The 19,330-nt window shown below is 36.7% G+C and overlaps 1 protein-coding gene across 2 annotated transcripts in view; it reads right to left on the bottom strand.

Moving 5' to 3' along the window:
* Window positions 1–4,526: 4,526 nt before the first annotated feature.
* CCDC91 (coiled-coil domain containing 91) overlaps window positions 4,527–19,330 on the bottom strand; it is a 392,671-nt gene continuing 377,867 nt past the window's right edge. Inside the window, exon 12 of one of the 2 annotated variants that reach the window (XM_006895069.1) lies at window positions 4,527–4,668. In XM_006895069.1, the coding sequence (XP_006895131.1) occupies window positions 4,558–4,668 (111 nt within the window). In that variant the 3' untranslated portion in view covers window positions 4,527–4,557. The remainder of the gene's footprint in view (window positions 4,669–19,330) is intronic. The other variant, XM_006895070.1, reaches the window with a different exon arrangement.

Raw genomic sequence — 19,330 nt, 5'->3', positions numbered from 1 at the left:
CCAGGTTTTTGCATATTCATTTTTTCTTATCCAGGATTTATTATGCATAGTCTATATTTTTTCAGGGAATGAATATTTTTTATTGCTTTTAAAAACATACATAGCATTTCCAGATTCCATTCCATTTAATTGTCAGATCAAAAAGAACGGAAAGAAGTTGTAATTATGGATACCTGACTCAGTGCAGAATAACACCAATCATGGGGACATTGTTCTGGTTTTGATTTCAAAGTAATCACTGAGTAAAGTTCCTTTGAATTGGAATATGAATCAGCACTTAGCAAGGCTGTGTTTAAACCTCTACTGCAGATTCTGAGTGACAGAAAATTTCTAAATAGGGCACTGTTTGTTCAGAGTTTTGGGTATCTGTGATTTACTTGGCTTTGTTAAACAATAGAAGCTTTGGTTCAGTTATATTTTTAACATCCCTTAAAATAAATCAAAGAGTGTTCCCATTTTGGATGTGAATTAATAAGGTGGAGGAAATATAGAACTAGCAAGTGCTGAGTATCCAGGGATTATGTTTTGGCCTCTCCTGGGCTGCCTTGGTTAATAATTTTTTGGTTGCAAGTAATAGAAACAGGCTCTGGCTAGCTTAAGGGGAAAAAGTAAGTGGAAGAATATCTGAGTATCTAATAAAATCCAAGACTTAGGAAAGGCAGGGATCAGGGAACTTCAGATCTTAGAAGTACCAGTTCGTGTCTGTCTTTATAGGGTAATGTGTCTGAGATGACTCATAAATAAGTCTTTTAAGAGAGCATGTTTGGGGCAAGACTTCACCCACCGATCAGTCAATCCAAGTAAAAGTCAAACCCAATTCTACCACCACAGAGTTTATACGAACTTGTAAGAGACCCTACAGGCAGAGTAGAATTGCCTTATAGAATCTTCAAAGCTATAATGCTTAGAGGCAGACTATCACATTTTAAAATTGTCAAACTTTCAGTTAGCAGCCAAGTGTTTTAAGCACTGTGCCACCAGTTCTCCTGAAACGAAGTCACAGAGGAAGAGCAATGCAGGTGAGGCACTTGTTTTTGAGTGACCACACATGCTATGTGTGGACATTTCCTAGAGACGGGGTGATTATTGTGTACTGTCAATAACACTCGTCAACTGAGTCTACAATTGGGCATACTTTTCAAGCTTAATTCAATTTTCTCAAATAGCCTATAAAGTTACTATTTCTATTTCACAAGTAAAAAAATGGAGACTGAAACTGGTTAGACAACAATTAAAATGTTGCCAAGCTAAAATCTAGGAACATTAAGTGTTTGAGTATTTATTAAATTACTATAAACACATATATACAGTTATGTGCCATCAAGTTGGAATCAACTTAGAATTGACCCTCCAATGTGTTTTCAGAGGCTGTAACCTGCATAGAAGGCTGCCCTTCTTTCTCTCTTGGAGCAGTTGGTGGATTTGAACCACTTGCCTTTTGGTTGTCAACATAGCTCCTCCTTACCACTGGGCCAATTCAGTTATTCACCCCTTTTCTCTCTCTCCACAAACAGGTGGGGTGAGGAAAGGGGAGAGCAAGTGACAGCATAAATGTAGGAATTCTATCTAAGAATATTTCTAAATCATATGTAAGACAAAATAAGTTTTAGATACAAAACATCTGAGTGTTTCTAACAAAATGTTAGGGAACTCTGGTGGCTTAGTCATAAGGAGTTGGGTTTCCAAACCAAGGCATTTTGTTTAATCTGCCAACTTCTCCATGATAGAAAGATGGGCAATATCCTCTCACATGATTTATTGTTTCTCAAAACTCACTTGAGAGTTAGCTGAGTTGGTTCTGACTCAATGGTACATAAAATTATCAAGACTTGGAGCTCAGTCACATTTCAGAAAAATACTCTTGCCTTTGACACAGTGCAACACTTGATCGTCTAATTCTTAGTCAATACTACCTGAGATATTATTTTTTTTGACAGCTAGAACAAAAACAGAATGGTTTTTCTTGTGTAAACCTATACTTGAAATTAATTGAAACAAACTACTAATTTAGTAGAAGAGAACTTATCTGTTCAAATAATCAATATGCTATGCCAAGCTTATATTTGTAATTTCTCTTTTAGAAAAACCCTGAAGGTGAGAGGATGTTGTAGAAATTTCAAGGAATAAATTATTGTACATGGTCAGTGTTCTACAAGTACGTACAGTCTGTAAGTATCAATTTATTCAAAATAACTTGAAAAAACAATTAGTCTATATCATCATCAATGTTGTAGCCTCATTGGAAGAGGAACCAAAAACCCCAAATTCGCTTGATAGTGGCAAGATAAAGAATATAAAATACTACATTTCCACTGTCTCTCAATCCTTGGGTAAGAAGTTCAGTGACCTCCTGGTTTCATTTTGTTTAAATCATACTAATTAACTTGTGAAAATATCCTATCATTTCAGTCTGATTACAAAGAAATATTATATAATTATCATATCATTGTCTTTGTGGTTTGTTCATTTGTGATTAAAAAGCTCTTCTCCACTATTATTTTGCTATTACAAGTCAGTGGCCTACTTACTTTGATTTCTTATTTAATTTTCTATAGAAAAATGTATAGTTAATGCCATTGAAAGACTCTTTGTAAATACCATTGTAAACACTTAGGATATGCCAGGAATGAAGCCATCTTATAGAGTGTCATCTGGTCTTTGTTCTGAGTTGTTCTGAGCCATAGCAACACATAGGTTAATGTAGAAAGAGTGACCAGGACAGACAACTGGGTACTTGATGCTGATGAAGACTCATGAGGCTGGATATGATCCATCACTGTCACGTGTCGAGGCCAAGGAAAACTTTGAAAGATGACGGTTCAGTAAGCTTCTTGATTGGTAAGGGTTAACATCTGCCCCTGGGAGAGCAGCACACCCTGTAGGGCCAAGCATACTCCATTCTGTGACTCTTCCAGATCTCGTCTTCTATGTCTCCATCTGTATTGTCACATTAAAGCTGTTGAGCTCTGTGAGTTGTTCTACTGAATTACTAGACCCAAAGAAGGGGAAGCTGGCTGGCCTCAAGTGGAAAGAGTCATGTTAATTGCAGCTGGTACAAGGTGACCTGTCCCTGGGGTGGTAGGGATGAAGCAGAAGGGGTTAATTGGTCTAAAGGGGAGGGATTCATATATATTTCCGAGTTTGTAGCTGTTACCTACCAACTCAGCTTAGGTTGGCTAGGGAATGATAAGAAAGAAGTGTTGGATAGCCAGCTGGTGTAGGAGTTGGACAGGAAAACAAAGCTGAGATTTTCAAGGGGTAAAGCTTGCGTGTGGCGTGAAATTTTTTATCTACTATACAATTAGTAGTCAAAAGTGGGAGACTGTAAGTCTTTTTTCCTAGACTCTTTTGTACAATTGATAGGATCTCCTAGATTAGATTCTGATACCCACATGTACATATATATCATCTAAATATATATACATAGCTATATATGCATATTATATATGTGTAGAGATAGAGATATACACACATACCATATATACGCATGCACACAATTATGTATGGATATAGACGTATTACCAAGAAACATTTTTAAACAGAAAAATAACAATAGCCAAATATGTTTTTGGAGATCTGTTTATTACATTGCAAAATCTCAGAAACATATAAAGGCCATGAAGTTGAAGCATTTCAAAAAATAAGATGATTTGCATACATCTTAATAATATTTTAGTTCTGATGTTAAAAATACTCATGATTTCACATTGAAGCACAATACTCATAAATTAGGTAAACTATCAAATATTGGGGAAGTTCTTCACATTTCTTACATTTATTCCAACCCAAGTTCCTAAAAATGGCTGTTACATTTTTCTAGAGATCAAATTTAAAGTTATATTCATGAGAAAAATTATTGATTCATAGTGCCTTTGAATAGCAGAAAAATGAACTGAGCATATATCACAAATATGCTCCTTTAGTTTAAGTGTCAAATCAGACCAAAACTGAAGTAATATTGTAATTACTAGTGGGTTTTTTAAGAAGTATCTCTGCGTACAGTAGGTCAATAAAATTACATAGGTCTAGATGCAGAGAAGAGGTCTAATAATGCTAGAATGATTATTAAATCAGTGTTTCATATTCAAGTTACATAGAGAAATAAATAGGTGATGTTGAAATCATGCTATTTGTGTCCTAAAAATCAAATATATATATATGATTACATTCTAGTATCTTGTCAAAAGTCATTATTAAACAATAATTAATGTCATTTACCACTTTTGTAAATTTAATATATTAGGCTGCCAGAGGCTATAATTACATTCACTTAGTTAACTTGTAATACAGTGGCACTTTTCAATGGCTTTGGGTTTTAAGAAACTTGCTGCTGCTACCTAATATTGTTAGAACTAAAACAGTAAAAGTAAAGGAGAAAGCAAAAGAAAACAGATTAGTTGATCATCTTCCAAATATTGTTTTGGTTTATCCTTGAACTCAAAATCACTTCCCCAAGTTTTGGAAAGAAAACAAAAGCATCTTTATAGTTCACAGCATGTATATTAGAGGTCTAATGATTTATCCATTGCCAGTGTGGGTTAGCTTGTCATGTTCTCTTTACTCAATATCAGCTGGTTCTGTAGCTATTAAAGCACTTAACTGTTTCTGGGCACAGGAGAGGAACAGTTCCAAACTGGACAGGCTTCTTTGGCGGATGACTTGATCAAGCTGTTGATTTTGTTGTGAAAGAGAAAAAGAGGGAGAGAGAAAGAGAAAAAAAATACACTTAGTTGAGGGAAAAGAGTATTATGTTGCATGAGGCCTCCTGAAAGACCTATTTAGGTGATATACTATAGACAATTAAATAGTGCATTAAACTGTGGGATCATTACATCATGTATCTGGCCTATCATCTACAGTAATTTTTATTACTGATATTGGTATTTAATTATTATAGCAATATCATATATATGAATGGGGTGATTCTAGAAAATACAATAGTATTTGAATATATTGGCCAAATATCCACAAAAAAACCATATGAATGCCATAGATACAACTAACATAAGAAATATAAGATAAACAAAACAATCATATCATGAATAGAATCTAATAGAGAAATTATGTTGTTGTTGTTATGTGCCGTCGAGTTGCCTGCGACTCATAGCAACCCTATGTACGTACAACAGCCCTAAACTCCACTCTGTCCTGAGCCAATCGCACTGTCTCTGACACTCCCATCCCGATTATCCCAGTCACTGAATCAATCCACCTCATAGACGGCCTTCCCCTCCTGCGCCATCCCTCCACCCTCCCAAGCATGATGTCCCTCTCTAAGGACCGGTTTCTCCTCACTACATGTCCAAAGTAAGTTAGACGGAGCCTAGGTGAGAAAAATCAACATGTCCTCAAATCAGAAAAAAGTTCTGGGAAATGAGTATTTTGATGCTGAAATACCTGATCCGGTCCTTTTGCACAGGAAAAGAGTAAGGATGTCAGTTTAAAGACTCAGATGAGTCTGACTCAAGCAATGGTATTTTCACTTGGCTCATATGCATATGAAAGTTGGGCTAAAATAAGGAAGACCAAGGAGAACTGATGTTTTTGAATTGTGGCACTGCCTATTCCATGGACTGCCAAAAGAACAAACAAATCAGTCTTGGAGGAAATACAACAAGGGTACTTCTTAGAGGTAAGGATGAGCATCTTGACAGGAGGCACCAGATCTGGGAAAATGACATCTTGCTTGGAAAAGCAGAGGGTCAGCAAAAGAGAGGATGACATTCAACAAAACAGACTGCATAGTGACTACAACGAGCCTGAGCGTGGTGGCAAATTGTGATGGTAAAGGATAGGGGAAAGTTTCCATTTGTTGTTCATGAAGTTGAGGTGAAGTAGAGTTTACCTGATGCTGTCAAATGACAAATGACGTGTGTATGTATACGTTTACCAATACACACACATGCATATGTAATAGCTGTTTAATAGGAAGCTTGGGTGGCCAAGCGGTAAGGGGCTGCACTGTAATCATGAAGGCATGCCATTCAAATCCACCAACTGCTCTGGGGGAGAAGGATGGGCAATCTCCTACTGTGAGACTAACCGCCTCAGAAAACCCACTGGAGGGTCAGTTATGGGTTGGTTCCAACTCAGCAGTACTCAACAACAACATTACACACACACACACACACACACACACACACACACACACACTAGCTATTTTAATACCTAAAATGTCTTCTATTAATGGACATTTATGGTGTTCCTAATCTTTTGCTAGACATTCAATGCTATAATAAATAAATAAACTTATACAAATTATTTCTGCATACAGTACCAGTACACAGGGAGTTTCATTGCTAAGCCCAAAGTGGCACCTCTCAGCAGTTCAAAGCCATCACCCCCACTCAAGCATGAGGAAATGTGCAATCTCTTCCTGTGCAATGTACATCCTCAGAGAACCTCGCAGGAAGATTAGCTATGAGCTTGTTCATACTCAACAGCAATGAGTGTGAGGAGGTTTTTTATATGCAGTAAAAACTCTTTGGGCCAAGTAATATGTAATTTACAAGGTGGACTTTGTCATAAATCAAGTTTAAAATAAGCATGAATTGGCCTGTATACTATGTGTCATATTCACCTACCCTTACATCATCATAGTGGTGTCTTTATTATTACAGCTATAGAATAAAGTTAAATATTGTGACACAAAGCCAGTATATTCAGAAGACTATAAATGAATACATTTCTAATAGAATATTTTTAAAAAGCAAAGGATCAGATTATAGACAGTATAATGCATTTTCCAAAAAATCACAAAAACCACATATTCTTTTGAGTTACATAATGTAATAAAAGTTTTTAAAAAAATTCCTCAAAACTTTGCATCAGAAAAAAATATTGAAAGACATAAAAACAATTAATTTCAACCATTTTTAGATGCATTAATTTCATTAACAGTGTAGTGTGACCACTACAATTACCTACTTCCAAAATGTTTTAATCCCCCCCAAATGAAAACTTTATACCCAATTAAGCAATAACTCTGCTTTATTCATTTCCCTGCTGATGGCAACACTATCTCTGCTCTATGAATTTGTCTATTTTAGATATTTCATGTAAGGGAGCTCTGATGGCTTAGTGGTAAGAAACTGTACTGCAATCCCAAAAGCCAACAGTCTGAATCTACCAACTGCTGTGTGGGAGAAAAAAACAGCCAATCTTCTTTCATAAAATCACAAAATATTTTTCCATTAAGTCTAATACTTAACATGTGATGTTCAAGGGTCATTCATGTTGTAGCAGGTTTCAAGACCTCCTTACTTTTTATGGCTGAATAATATTCCATTGTATTCATCAACACTTTGTCTTTCCATTTTTCTGTTGATTAACTTGAGTTATTTTATCTTTTGGATAGTGTGACTAATGCTCCCATGAGCACTAATGTACAAGTATTTGTATTTGTAATTATTTTGTGTAAATAAGTCCTGAGAATAAATTGTTGGGTCATACGGTAATCTGTATTGAATTTTTTAGGAACTATCATATTGATTCCATCCTAATGGGTGTTGGAGAAGAGTACTGAACATCCCATGGACTGCCAGAAGAACAAATATGTCTTGGAGAAGGAGCAGCCAGGATGCTCCTTGGAGGTAAGGATGTTGAAACTTCATCTCACATTCTTTGAACATGTAGTTAGGAGGAGTTAAGAGACATCATGTCTGGAGAGGTGGAGAGTCAACGAAAGAGAAGACGACCCTCAATGAGATGGATTGGCACAATGACTGTAACATGAGCTCAAGTATATAAAAGATGATGAGGGTGGCAAAGGACAGAGAAGGGTATAGATCTGTTGTTCATATATGGTTGCTATATGGTTAAAGTTGACTCAGTGGCACTTAACAATAACAATGGGTGTTAAGTGGCATCATATTGTGATTTTGAATTTTATTTCTCTAATGAATAATGAGAGAGGTCTAGTGGTCTAGTGGTAAGGAGTACTGCTGTCAACCTAAAGGCATGTGGTTGGTATCCACTAGTTGTTCCTTCGGAGAGTGTTAGGCAATATTCTTCCTTGTGATTTACAGCCTCTGAAAATCCAATGGAGGATCTGCTATGAGTTGGTTCCAACTTGATGGCACATAACAACAGCTAAAACAATGACTAATGATGTTGAATGTCTTTTTAGGGTACTGGCTGGTCATGAAATATATTACCTTTAGAGAAATGTATACTTGAAACTGTCCATTTTAAAATGGGACTTCTTTTTTTTTACCAAGAGAGTATGTGTCCTTTTTACATATTATGGATACTGAACTCAAATATGTACAGAGCTCCAGTGGCTTTATGGTAAAGAATTGTGCTGCCAATGCGAAGGTATACAGTTCAAATCCACCCACCAGCTGCTTGGCAGGTGAAAGAAGGTCAATCTCCTCTCCCGTGAGTTACTGCCTCCAAAAATCTGCTGGAAAGTCATCAAGGGGCTGGTTCCAATTTTTCAGTATGTAACACAGCAACAATAATTAGACATAAGATTTATAAATATTATAACCATTTTGTAGGTTATCTTTTTATTTTCTTAAGTGTCTTTGAAGAACACGTTTTAAATTTTTACAGAATTTATTTTTTCTATTACAGCTTGTTTATAGTATCTGTGTTTCATTGATTATGCAAAGGCGTTTGACTGTGTGGATCATAACAAACTGTGGCTGACTCTTGAGAAGAATGGGAATCCCAGAATATTTAATTGTGCTAATGCGAAACCTATACTTGGACCAAGAGGCAGTAGTCAGAACAGAGCAGGGTAACACTGCATGGTTCAAAATTGGGAAGGGTGTACGCCAGGGATGTGTCCTGTCTTCATACCTTTTCAACATATATGCAGAGCAGATTATCTGGGAGGCTGGGCTCTGAGGAGAATTGTGGCATCAGGATTGGTGGAAGATTTATTAACAATCTGCATTATGCAGATGACACAACCCTGCTTGCTGAAACTGAGGAGGACCTCATGCACTTGCTGCGAAGGGTCAAGGACTGCAGCCTTCAGTATGGACTGAGGCTCAATGTCAAGAAGACAAAGATTCTCACCACTGGACCAATTGGTAGCGTCAGGATGGATGACGAAGAGATTGAGATTGTTCACAGCTTCAGTTTGCTCAGCTCCACAGTCAACACTCTTGGCACCAGAAGTCAGGAAATCAAAAAACATATTGTAATGGGAAAGTCTGTTGTTAGGGACCTCTCTAAAGTACTCAAGAGCAACGGTGTCTCTCTGGAGACTAAGGTGCACCTGATACAGGCTATGGTCTTTGCAACCACTTGTTATGTATTAGAGAGTTGGACAATGACTAGGGAGGACAGAAGGAGAATTGATGCCTTTGAGCAGTGGTGCTGGAGAAGAGTACTGAATGTACCACGGACTGCCAAGAAAACAAACAGATTTACCCTGGAGACGATTAAACCAAGCAACTCCTTGGCGGCAAGGATTCTGGGGCTTCATCTGACATACTTTGGGCATGTTGCCAGGAGGGACGGGTCCTTGGAGAGGGACATCATGCTTGGGAGGGTGGAGGGATGGCACAGGAGGGGAAGACCCTCTATGAGATGGATTGATTCGGTGGCTGGGGTAGTCGGGATGGGTGTGTTGGAGGCAGTGGAATTGGCGCAGGATAGAGCAGGGTTTAGGGCTGTTGTGCATAGGGTCACTGTGAGTCACAAACTACTCGATGGCACATAACGACAACAACATCTAAAAATCTACTGCTAAATCCATGTTTATTAAGGTTTATCTCTTTAAAAAAGAGACTTCTCTATATTTTCTTCTGAGAATTTCATAGTTGAGTCTTATATTTACACAACTGATCCACTCTGAGCAACTTTTTCACATATACTATGCAGTATGAGTTTAAGTTCATTTTTTTTTTTTGCATGTAGAAATCCAGTTTTACTAGAATTATTTACTGAAGAGGTTGTCAAGATTCTATTTTGTCTTCAGCTCTTGAAATTGTTTTAGTGTGGATGTTACTGATTTTATCCTATCTGGAATTTGTTTAGCTTCTTGGATCCATCTATTCAGGTCTTTTGTGAAACTTGGGACATTTCTAGAAACTATTTCTTCAAATACTATTCTTTTGCCCCCTACTTTTCCTTTCTGAAATGTCCATAATGAGTATGCTGATCTGCTGATGTCCCACAGGTCCGTTAGACTGTGTTCACTTTTCTCAATTTGTTTTTTTCCCCTTTTACCCTCAGTGGCTAATGGCTGACTATTTTAAATACAGTGTTTTCAATAGCTTTTCCACCCTAAGAAATTTTCAAGATAGGAGAGAGACTAGAACCATGAATCATTTCTTCAGGTGGTCCCCAAGCAGGTGAGAACAGATAAGTAATTTGCAGATGAGGTCTCCTTGCTACCAAGGGCCAAAGTCTCACGCTGAAATCATGGGCTGCTATCTTCAAGACTACTGTTGAGCTGGAGAGCACAATAGACATGGACAAATTAAAAGCTAAAAAGAGGATCCCCTCTTGATTTAGCACCAGGTTTGCCACAGTAGTCTTTCGACTATTTTACAAAGTTTGAATAAAATTGCTTCTTATGTGGTTGTTACGTGCTGTTGAGTCACTTGTGACTCATAGTAACCCTGTGTAGAATAGCTCTGAACAGTACTTTATCCTCTGCCATTGTTTTTGTCTCTGATATACCAACCCCCATAACCTTACTCACTGAATCAATCCATTTAATTGAGGGTCTTCCTGTCTTGTGCTGTCCCTCCACCCTCTCACACATCTCCAAGGATATTTCTGAGGGAAGATGGTCATACAGTTGCTTAATATACCAATTTCCTGATGTTTCTGCCCTAAATTATTTCTTTTGAAGAGAAGGAAATGATTGATAAACCGAGGACTATTATATTTGGAGGGTGGTGTAAAGCAGAATAAGATATATATAAAAATAAACTTCTATTTCATTGTACATATAAACTCCATTATATATTACACACAGATGTACATTATTTATACACACAGAGTTTTATTTGTCAAAATATACGTTATACATATAAAATATATATAGTTTCGGCTTTACGGGTTTTTGTTTTACTAGGATTCTTCAGAATTTACATGTACATTATTACAGATAGCAGTTTTAAGAACTCAGTCATACAATATACTACAAAATAATGAAGAGCTCCATAAAAACAATTACTTAATAGATGAGAATTTATGAATCGTAGATAAGGGAGAAGTTTTTCTCCTTTTGAAGGCATATAACACAAACTCAGAATTTCTAACAAACTTTTAGCATATGATTATGAGTTAGTAATATAATAATCTGAATTTATGACAAAACAACTTGATAGGCCTTAATCTAAACATTCGAAGAAATTCTCTTTTCTTGTTTGTCTCTAAAATTAGAAGCTACCCAGGAATTAGTTACTATAAAGACAGACATAATGGCTATGGGTTGAGGCAGCTGCCAAGAGTTACTTCACATCTTTCAGCACGTTTCCCCAGAACTGACTGAAGGCAAGGATCCATTAAATAAACAGGAGCTCAACACTTTAACAGGTTCCAGGGTGGTGGTGGTACATTGTGAATAGGGAAGATAGGAACGGGGCCATCTCAGAGCTGAACTTGTGAACCCAAGGGATGGATCTTTCCCATGTATGTCAGGGGTAATACTGGGCCTTGTCTCTTAAGAGAATGTTGAATTCCTCTCCCTGAAACAAAGTATACTGGATTGATGTTCTTGGCAAATGTGTAAATTTCAACAGTTTCTGTTTTATTAGGTATGATCTTATTATCTTTTATTGAGGCAAGGAGAACTCTGGCAAAATATTCCACCTTTTTACTCCTTGAAGAGTGGGATTTAGTTCTGAATTTGTGGCTTTCATCTCAACGTGAGTAAAAATTTGTATTCTGTGACCTAATGCTGACAAATATTATGTTTAGAGTAGTGGTGCAAACATTTTTGGATATGGGATTTACAATCTCTTCGTAATAGTGTAGATCTAACTGCTTTGTTTTCTCTCCCATTTTATGTTGTTTCAGCTGTTATTTAGCTTTTGCAGATACCTGAATAAAATCCTGAAAATTGTGATGTCTCTATCTTTCTCTTCATGTCATTACTTCTGTTTGCTGAGATAATGCTGAATACTATTTAGAAGTTTCAATTTAACAAAAGTTAATTTTAATAAGCTTTTCATGGGAAAGAACATATGATTCTACAATAATCACATGTGTTAGATTTACTGTTCCATTAGCATTTCTTTCCACAGATAAAGAAAAAAACATGTTTGGACTTTAGATTTCATTCTTACAATATGAAGAAGGGTGTACCTAAACTGGTCTAAAATATAAATAATATATAAACAAATATGGTTTCTATTTCTAAAACTATTTATGAAACACTTTATATCTTAAAAATGGATATATTTATTAATTACACAGACATATAGATACATACATTCATATGGATTAATATACTTAGTAATAATTGTCTTTTGAAAACTTTTGGGCTTTGATTACAGAGATAATGCCAAAGATGTGAATAAATGAGGTGTACCTTTATCAATGTTACTTTTCCAACCTACCTACTTGCATACTTTAAATTGAAATTTAACAAATGATCTAATCTATTTTTCAAAAGTTACAATGAATAGCCAGTAAATTCACTGAGGGAAAGTGACTCATATACAAATGTTATCAGTTTAGAAAGAATTTTTTTATGGATTCAGTTTTCACACTCACTGCAAGTTTTTTCATGGGCAATGAAGAAAAGGTCAAGTATGATGATCTGGGACTCTAACAGCATAGGCAGATTTTCCAGTTAGCAGCAACATATTAAGTAAGAAAGACTGTTTATCTTTCAATGAGAAATATTTTTCAGTGTTTTGTTTATTGAAATACTTCCTTTTAATGTTGCTGATTGCATAAGAATGCCTCTCTTTTTCTCATTTTATGACACCTCCTCCCCTCAATAACCACACTCTCCCTGGGACAACCACACTTAACATATATTCAAGCTGCTATGTCAGTAACTTATTTTGAAAGCGAGAAAATCAGTTAGTCAGAGAGTTAATCAATAAAAATATTCAATTAAAATATTCAAAGCTGCTCATTATTAGTCACCATTATCTTAAAACCTTGTCACCCCCCAAAAAACCCTCAATAAACAAGACTGCCTCTTTCCTTGAGAACTTTATGCACTTATTACAGAGACGACAGGAGCTGTTAAACAACAAATGTTTTGTTGTTATGTGCCCTCAAGTCACCTGTGACCACAGTGACCTTGCTCTACCCTGTGCCAACCTCACTGTCTCTGACACACCTACCCCAACTACCAATATATAAAGACTGGGCCCAGTGGAGGTTAGTGAGAAGGAGAGGTCATAGTAGGAAAGTGCAACAGAGAATACTTTGCAGTAGTCATTCTTGAACAAGCGCTTGGTGAATCAAGAGCATTTCTTTAGACACAGATGGCAGTAAACTGTGGAAGAAGTTCCAGTAGATTGCTGTTGAATACTCGTGCATTTACTCTACATCAGAATGAAGCAGTGTGAGTGAGCAGACCCAACCACAGGATTCCCTGACTAAAATCCTTACAGGCACCGACTATCAGGTCTCCCCCTGCAGAGCCTCTAGGTGAACTGCCAACATTTCATTAGCAGCTAAATGTTTAACCATTCCACAATTAGCAAAAAACAAAACCACAACTGTTTAAACAATGAAGAACGAACTTTCAATCCATTAAGAAAAGTCTGCTTAGAAGTGTGTACACATGCTTTTATCCATCCATTTACTCAATATTATTCTCTATCTACTTTGTGCCAGAAAGAACCTTGGTGGGGCAAATGGTTAATCATTCATTTGCTAATTCAGAAATGAGCAGGTGACTCACCTAGGGGGACCATGGGAAGAGCATCTGGCTATTTATTTCCTAAGGAAATGACATGGGGCAATTCTACTGTCACAAGGGATCATTGAGTCAAAACTGACTGGACTGCACCTAACAACAATATATGCCAGACATTGTTTTAGGCATTAGATGATTAATAATCCAATTCTCTACCCTTTAGAAAATGTCTACTTTAGCTTGAAAAGAAAAATTAACTAAATACTTTTGAAGTAGATGTTAGTAATAAAATAAGAACAGACAAGATAAAATTGTTTTGTTTTTATTTTCTTTTTTAAAATTTTGTATTAGTTTGCTTACAAAGTTTGCATCACTGATCATTGTGTTTCACACTATTCTTCATTCACATTGTGTTTCATATTATAATTCCCTTTCACTAAGGTTTTTTCTAATAAAACTCATACACATTATTTTTCATACTATATCTTTCCCATTTCCTTTATGTACCAAGACAGAGCAGAGTTTAGGGCTGTTGTACATAGGGTCGCTATGAGTTGCAAGCGACTCGATGACACATAACAACAACAACAACAACAACCACCACCTTCCACTCATCAAATTGTGTGAGCCTATTATTACCAACCCCTGCTCATTCTCACTCTTCTGCTCCCACATGCTCAAACTCATATCCCCATACTCATTTTACTCGTTATCAATTTCTACACTAATGGCCTTAAACAGTATTAATCCTTATGGGACCAAGTTAGTTCACTCAGCAAAATGCTCTCTATTCCCTCCCAAGTTAGGTAATAATTTTCAAAATCATTGTTCCTGCATGCTGCATAGTATTCCATCTCAAAATCATTGGCAATAACAGAGATGCAAATCAAAACCACAATGAGATACCATCTCACTTCAGTAGCAGTGGCAAAGTTTAACAGGATAGCAAGTAATAAATGTTGGAGAGGCTGTGGAGAGGTAGAAACTCTTATACACTGTTGGAGGAATTGTAAAATGGTATAACCACTCTGCAGGGCAGTTTGGCATTTCCTCAAATATCTGAGCATAGAATACCATAAGATTCAGCTATGCCACTGCGTGGAATATACCCTGTGAAAATGAGAACTGAGGCACAAATGGAGATTTGTACACAAATGTTCACATCAGCATTATTCACCATCACAAGAAGATGGAAACAGCCCAAATGTCCAACCACAATAGAATGGATTGAGAATTCTGGTACATTCACCCAATGGAATACTAAACAAGGTAAAATTTTAGGAGAAGAAAAATATTTTCAGTAAGGTGCTTTTAGAAAAATACAGTTAGGTGGTAATTAAGAGACTTGAAAGAAATAAAGAGAGGACGGGAGCCATGAAAAACTATGGGAAACAAGGATTATAAAAGCAGATGAAAGGGGAAATATAAGAAGAAAGTCACAAACTTGGTGTCTGTCTTAGTTTGATCAATGCCCAGCAAAAAAGCCTGTAAGATTAGAAAAACTATGTAAGAGGGAGAATGGAATGAGAGAGAAGTGGACGAGGTCAACATGTAGTACCTTGAAGGCTATTCAGTAACTATGGAATTAAGTAGAGAGATACTGGAGAATTTTGAGCAGATGTGTGACCAGAGTTACAATTTGAAAATTATATGCATATGAAAAGCACTGTAAACAAAAATAAGATTACCAGAAAAGAGAGGAGGCCAGAGGACAGAGTCCTGGAGCATCCTAACACAAGACCTACCAAAGAAGCAGTGGGAAATGGGGTTTGATATAATTATTTTTCAGATTGTTAGTGTTTATATATGCACAGTAGTGTTTCCTACAAACTGTTCCACAAAACAGCATTTCGGAGAAGTATATATTCTGTCAAAAGAAGGACGGGGGAGGTTTCTGGGAAATGCAAGACTGAAAAGGGTTGGTTTTTTTTTTCTGTAACACTGAGAACCACCATGCTAACAAACTCAAATTCATTGCCCTTGCATTGGAATTAACTCATAGCTGATCCTCCAGTGGGTTTGCAGAGGCATGGGAGGAGATTACCCATCTTTCTTCTGTGGATCAGCTGGTGGATTCAAACTGCCTATCAGGGGTTGGCAATGCTACTGCCTCTTGACTAGGCCACTAGAGCTTTCTTTACGCTAGTCAGCACTCAAAAATAATTGACTGCTATTTGACCAGAGTTGACTCATAGCGGTTCTTGCGCATGGTTTTCAGAGGCTGTAAGGGGCACAGGCTATTACCCATCTTTCTCCCACAGAGTGGTTGGTGGATTTGAACCATCAGAGGTGCCCCTTTTTAGGTTAGCAGTGCCCTTTCTACCCACAGGCCACCAAAGCTCTCTTTATTTAAATGTACTAAACTGAGTATATTATTTGCTTTAAGAACTCTCACATTTAAGAAGATTCTATGACTTCAAACTGTCATAATAGATGAGATGCTTGTTTCTAGAATACGAGTGCTGTGGCCAGAAAGGTCATAAAAAGATATTATATGAGACGATATGTTTGTCCTTATTCTCAAAGTAAATGTAAATAAAATGGATACGATATATTCTGTAATTTAATATACAAACAATCATGGCCTGGTTTATTTTATAAAATCGTAAAATAAGATTTGATAAACTATTATTGATTCTTTAGTGGTGGCTCTTTTTATTGTGACATTTATAGAAATTTGCTTTAAATACCAGAATCTCTACTTTTTTCTTGTATCCAGAAATTTTGCTTTTCATCATGTCAGCTTAGGAAAATTGAAACATATAATACCATGAGTCCATTTAATGGGGGTTCTATTAAAAAGCCAAAAACAGCTGCCAATGAGTCAAGTTTTCAATTTTGACTCACAGTGACCCCATGTATGCCAGAATAAACTGTGGTCCATAATATTTTTAGTGGTTGAGTTCTGGAAGTAGATAACAACCCACACCACCCCCCATCCTGGAAAAAAAAAGGAAAACTAATGTGGACAACGGAGTGGAATTTCAATTATTTGGTTAGTGGCTGAGCATGTCTACTGTGTAACATGAATGAACTCTGGTAGTTATATACTGTTGTTGAGTGTCTTCAAATCGAGCACAACTCATAGCAAGCCTATGAACAAAAGGCCTGAAAGCCCCTCTACAACTATTGACATTTATCAAAGTTCATAGAGTTTCCAGAGGCATGGGGTTTAATTATTTGTACACTCAACCCCTCATGGCTGCTGAGACAGAACAAATCCATAGCCAACCTCCTAGCATTTTTTTGGAGTGTGTAAACTGCATGGGAGGAGATTGCCTATCTTTCTATCTCAAAGTTGCTAGTGGATTTGAACTGCCAGAGAGATGTTGCCTTTGAATTAGCAGCAGACCCCCTATGGACTATGCCAACAGGGCTAAACTTCTCTATTATAACTATGCCATTATTGTAAATGAGGCTGAAAGAGAATTTGAACAAGTTTTAGGATTACAGTGTTCTATAAAAATATCTAAAATAGCTCCACCTCTGAATGTTTACAGTCTAGGCAGTGGTTTGAACTATGGAAGTACCAGTTGCCTCAACTTTGAACTTCAGATGATTTTGAGCTTAATTTCTTTACAAGAACATTCACCGGCTATCACTCATGAAGCCTTTTACCCAGAGTACCTACTACTTATACTTTTTGAAATGAATTATTTTCAACTTTAAAGTCTATTTAACTATTTAGATAGTTAAAAATGTCAACATACAAAGAAGCTATGTAAACTTTGCAGTATGTACAAGATGAATCACAGATGCTCTTTTACAGTAAATGAGAACTGGGTATAAGGAGAGTTAAGCTTTATTGGCCACAATTAAGGAACTACTACACACACACTCTCTCTCTCTCTCTTTAAAATGTCTTAGAAAAAAGTTAATTATCTTTTTTTGAATTATCTAAAGTCAAATCTACATATTTAGGCAGTCTGCTTTTTTACCCTAAGCTGTCAAAAGTTTCGCTGGGAAATGGGAAGACTCATTTTCACTCTTCATTAAACTGTCTGGGCGAATAAACTTTACACACTCTAGAGGCTCTTACCTGCAGGCACACTACTCGGAATACACTATTTTACAATCTTACAAGTTAACCAGCACAAGCTGACCAGAGTAGGATGGAGGAGTAAAGAGTAAAGACTGTCTTTTTCTTTGCCTGCTTGCTGAACACGCACTAGAGTTTTCTATTATAAGCTTTCCTATATGAAGTCTGAGGAACTGAAAATCATTCAAGTAACAAACTGTTCTATGCCTAATTTTGACAAATTTTAGAAAAAAGTAAAGGTTGATGTACCAGTTTCTCTAGTCCAGGACAAAGATGAGTTGGGGTGGGGGAATCAATGGTGCATGGAAACATTTGGTTCTTAATGGACCTTATGATTCTCAGCCTGCATGCCCCTTAGACCAGAGGTACTAACATGTGTCCAGCTACTATTTATGACTGCTCTCCAAGAGCATTAAGACTATCAAGCAAAATTCAGGATCATAGAAGGCGAGGTTTGCTGGCTGGATAGAGACTAATGGAACCCAAGGCTATGGCTCTTAGTCACCCCTGACGCCTGGAACTGAAATAACTCTGTAGCTCAAATGTCAACTATACAATAAACAGGTGAACAACACTAGGGAGGTACACATGTCTTAGAACATTAACTTTCTTAGACCAAAATGGCAACATCTTTTCCAGGACAAAGTTTGGAAAGCAGAAAGAGGAAAGAAGAAATAGATGTATAAAACACAGGAAGTAGGATGAGTGATGGTACATGATGCGGTTTACATCAATGTTACAAAACAAACATTCATCAGTGTAAAAAAAAACAGCACAACACATTTTATCTGTAACTTTTCTCTAAAATTCTAAAATGTGGAGGAACTGTTGAATAGAACACCTTCAGTTAACTCACTTAAAAGTTAAAAGAAATTCTATTCAAGGACTTTAATCTAAAAATCTAGAAACAAAACTTATTGCAATTGCAAATCACAGTGACCCTACAGGAGGTGGTAGAATTGACTCATAGCTGACTCTCTGGTGAGTTTTCAGAGCTATAAACAGCATAGAAGAGAGTGCCCATCTTTCTCCCTCAGTGCGGCTTGTGGATATGAACAGTCAACCTTTGGGTTGGAAGTGCAACTTCTCAACAAAGGCTACCACAGTTCCCTAGCAGAAATGCATCATAGGATTTCCACCACTTTCTCCTCCAAAGTAAGTGCCTTGTCTATCAGAACTTCTGCTGACCTTTCAGTTAGCAGCCAGGCTACTTTATCCAATATGCCAACAGAGCTCCTTCCACAAATCTCTATTTACCTCTCAATAAGTAAGATCGATAGAGTTCAATGGCAAGTAAACAAATATCTCTAATACAAAACAGATTTACCCTGGGAATGTAATTGTTTTTAATGTAATGTTCCACACAAAGTTTTTAAATGCTATTTGTTACTGGCATGTAGCATGCAACAAATTGCACTTTAAAATTTTGTGTACTATCTGTATTTTTGTAAACATACAGTAGTTTTCTATGTTCAAATACCTGTCAAGGTATCGAAAGT

This window comes from Elephantulus edwardii, unplaced genomic scaffold (assembly GCF_000299155.1).
Source record: "Elephantulus edwardii isolate Elephantulus edwardi_28Jun2011 unplaced genomic scaffold, EleEdw1.0 scaffold00157, whole genome shotgun sequence".
NCBI lineage: Eukaryota > Metazoa > Chordata > Mammalia > Macroscelidea > Macroscelididae > Elephantulus > Elephantulus edwardii.
Note: the sequence above shows the minus strand (reverse complement) of the source record. Positions and strands in the feature narration are given on the sequence as shown.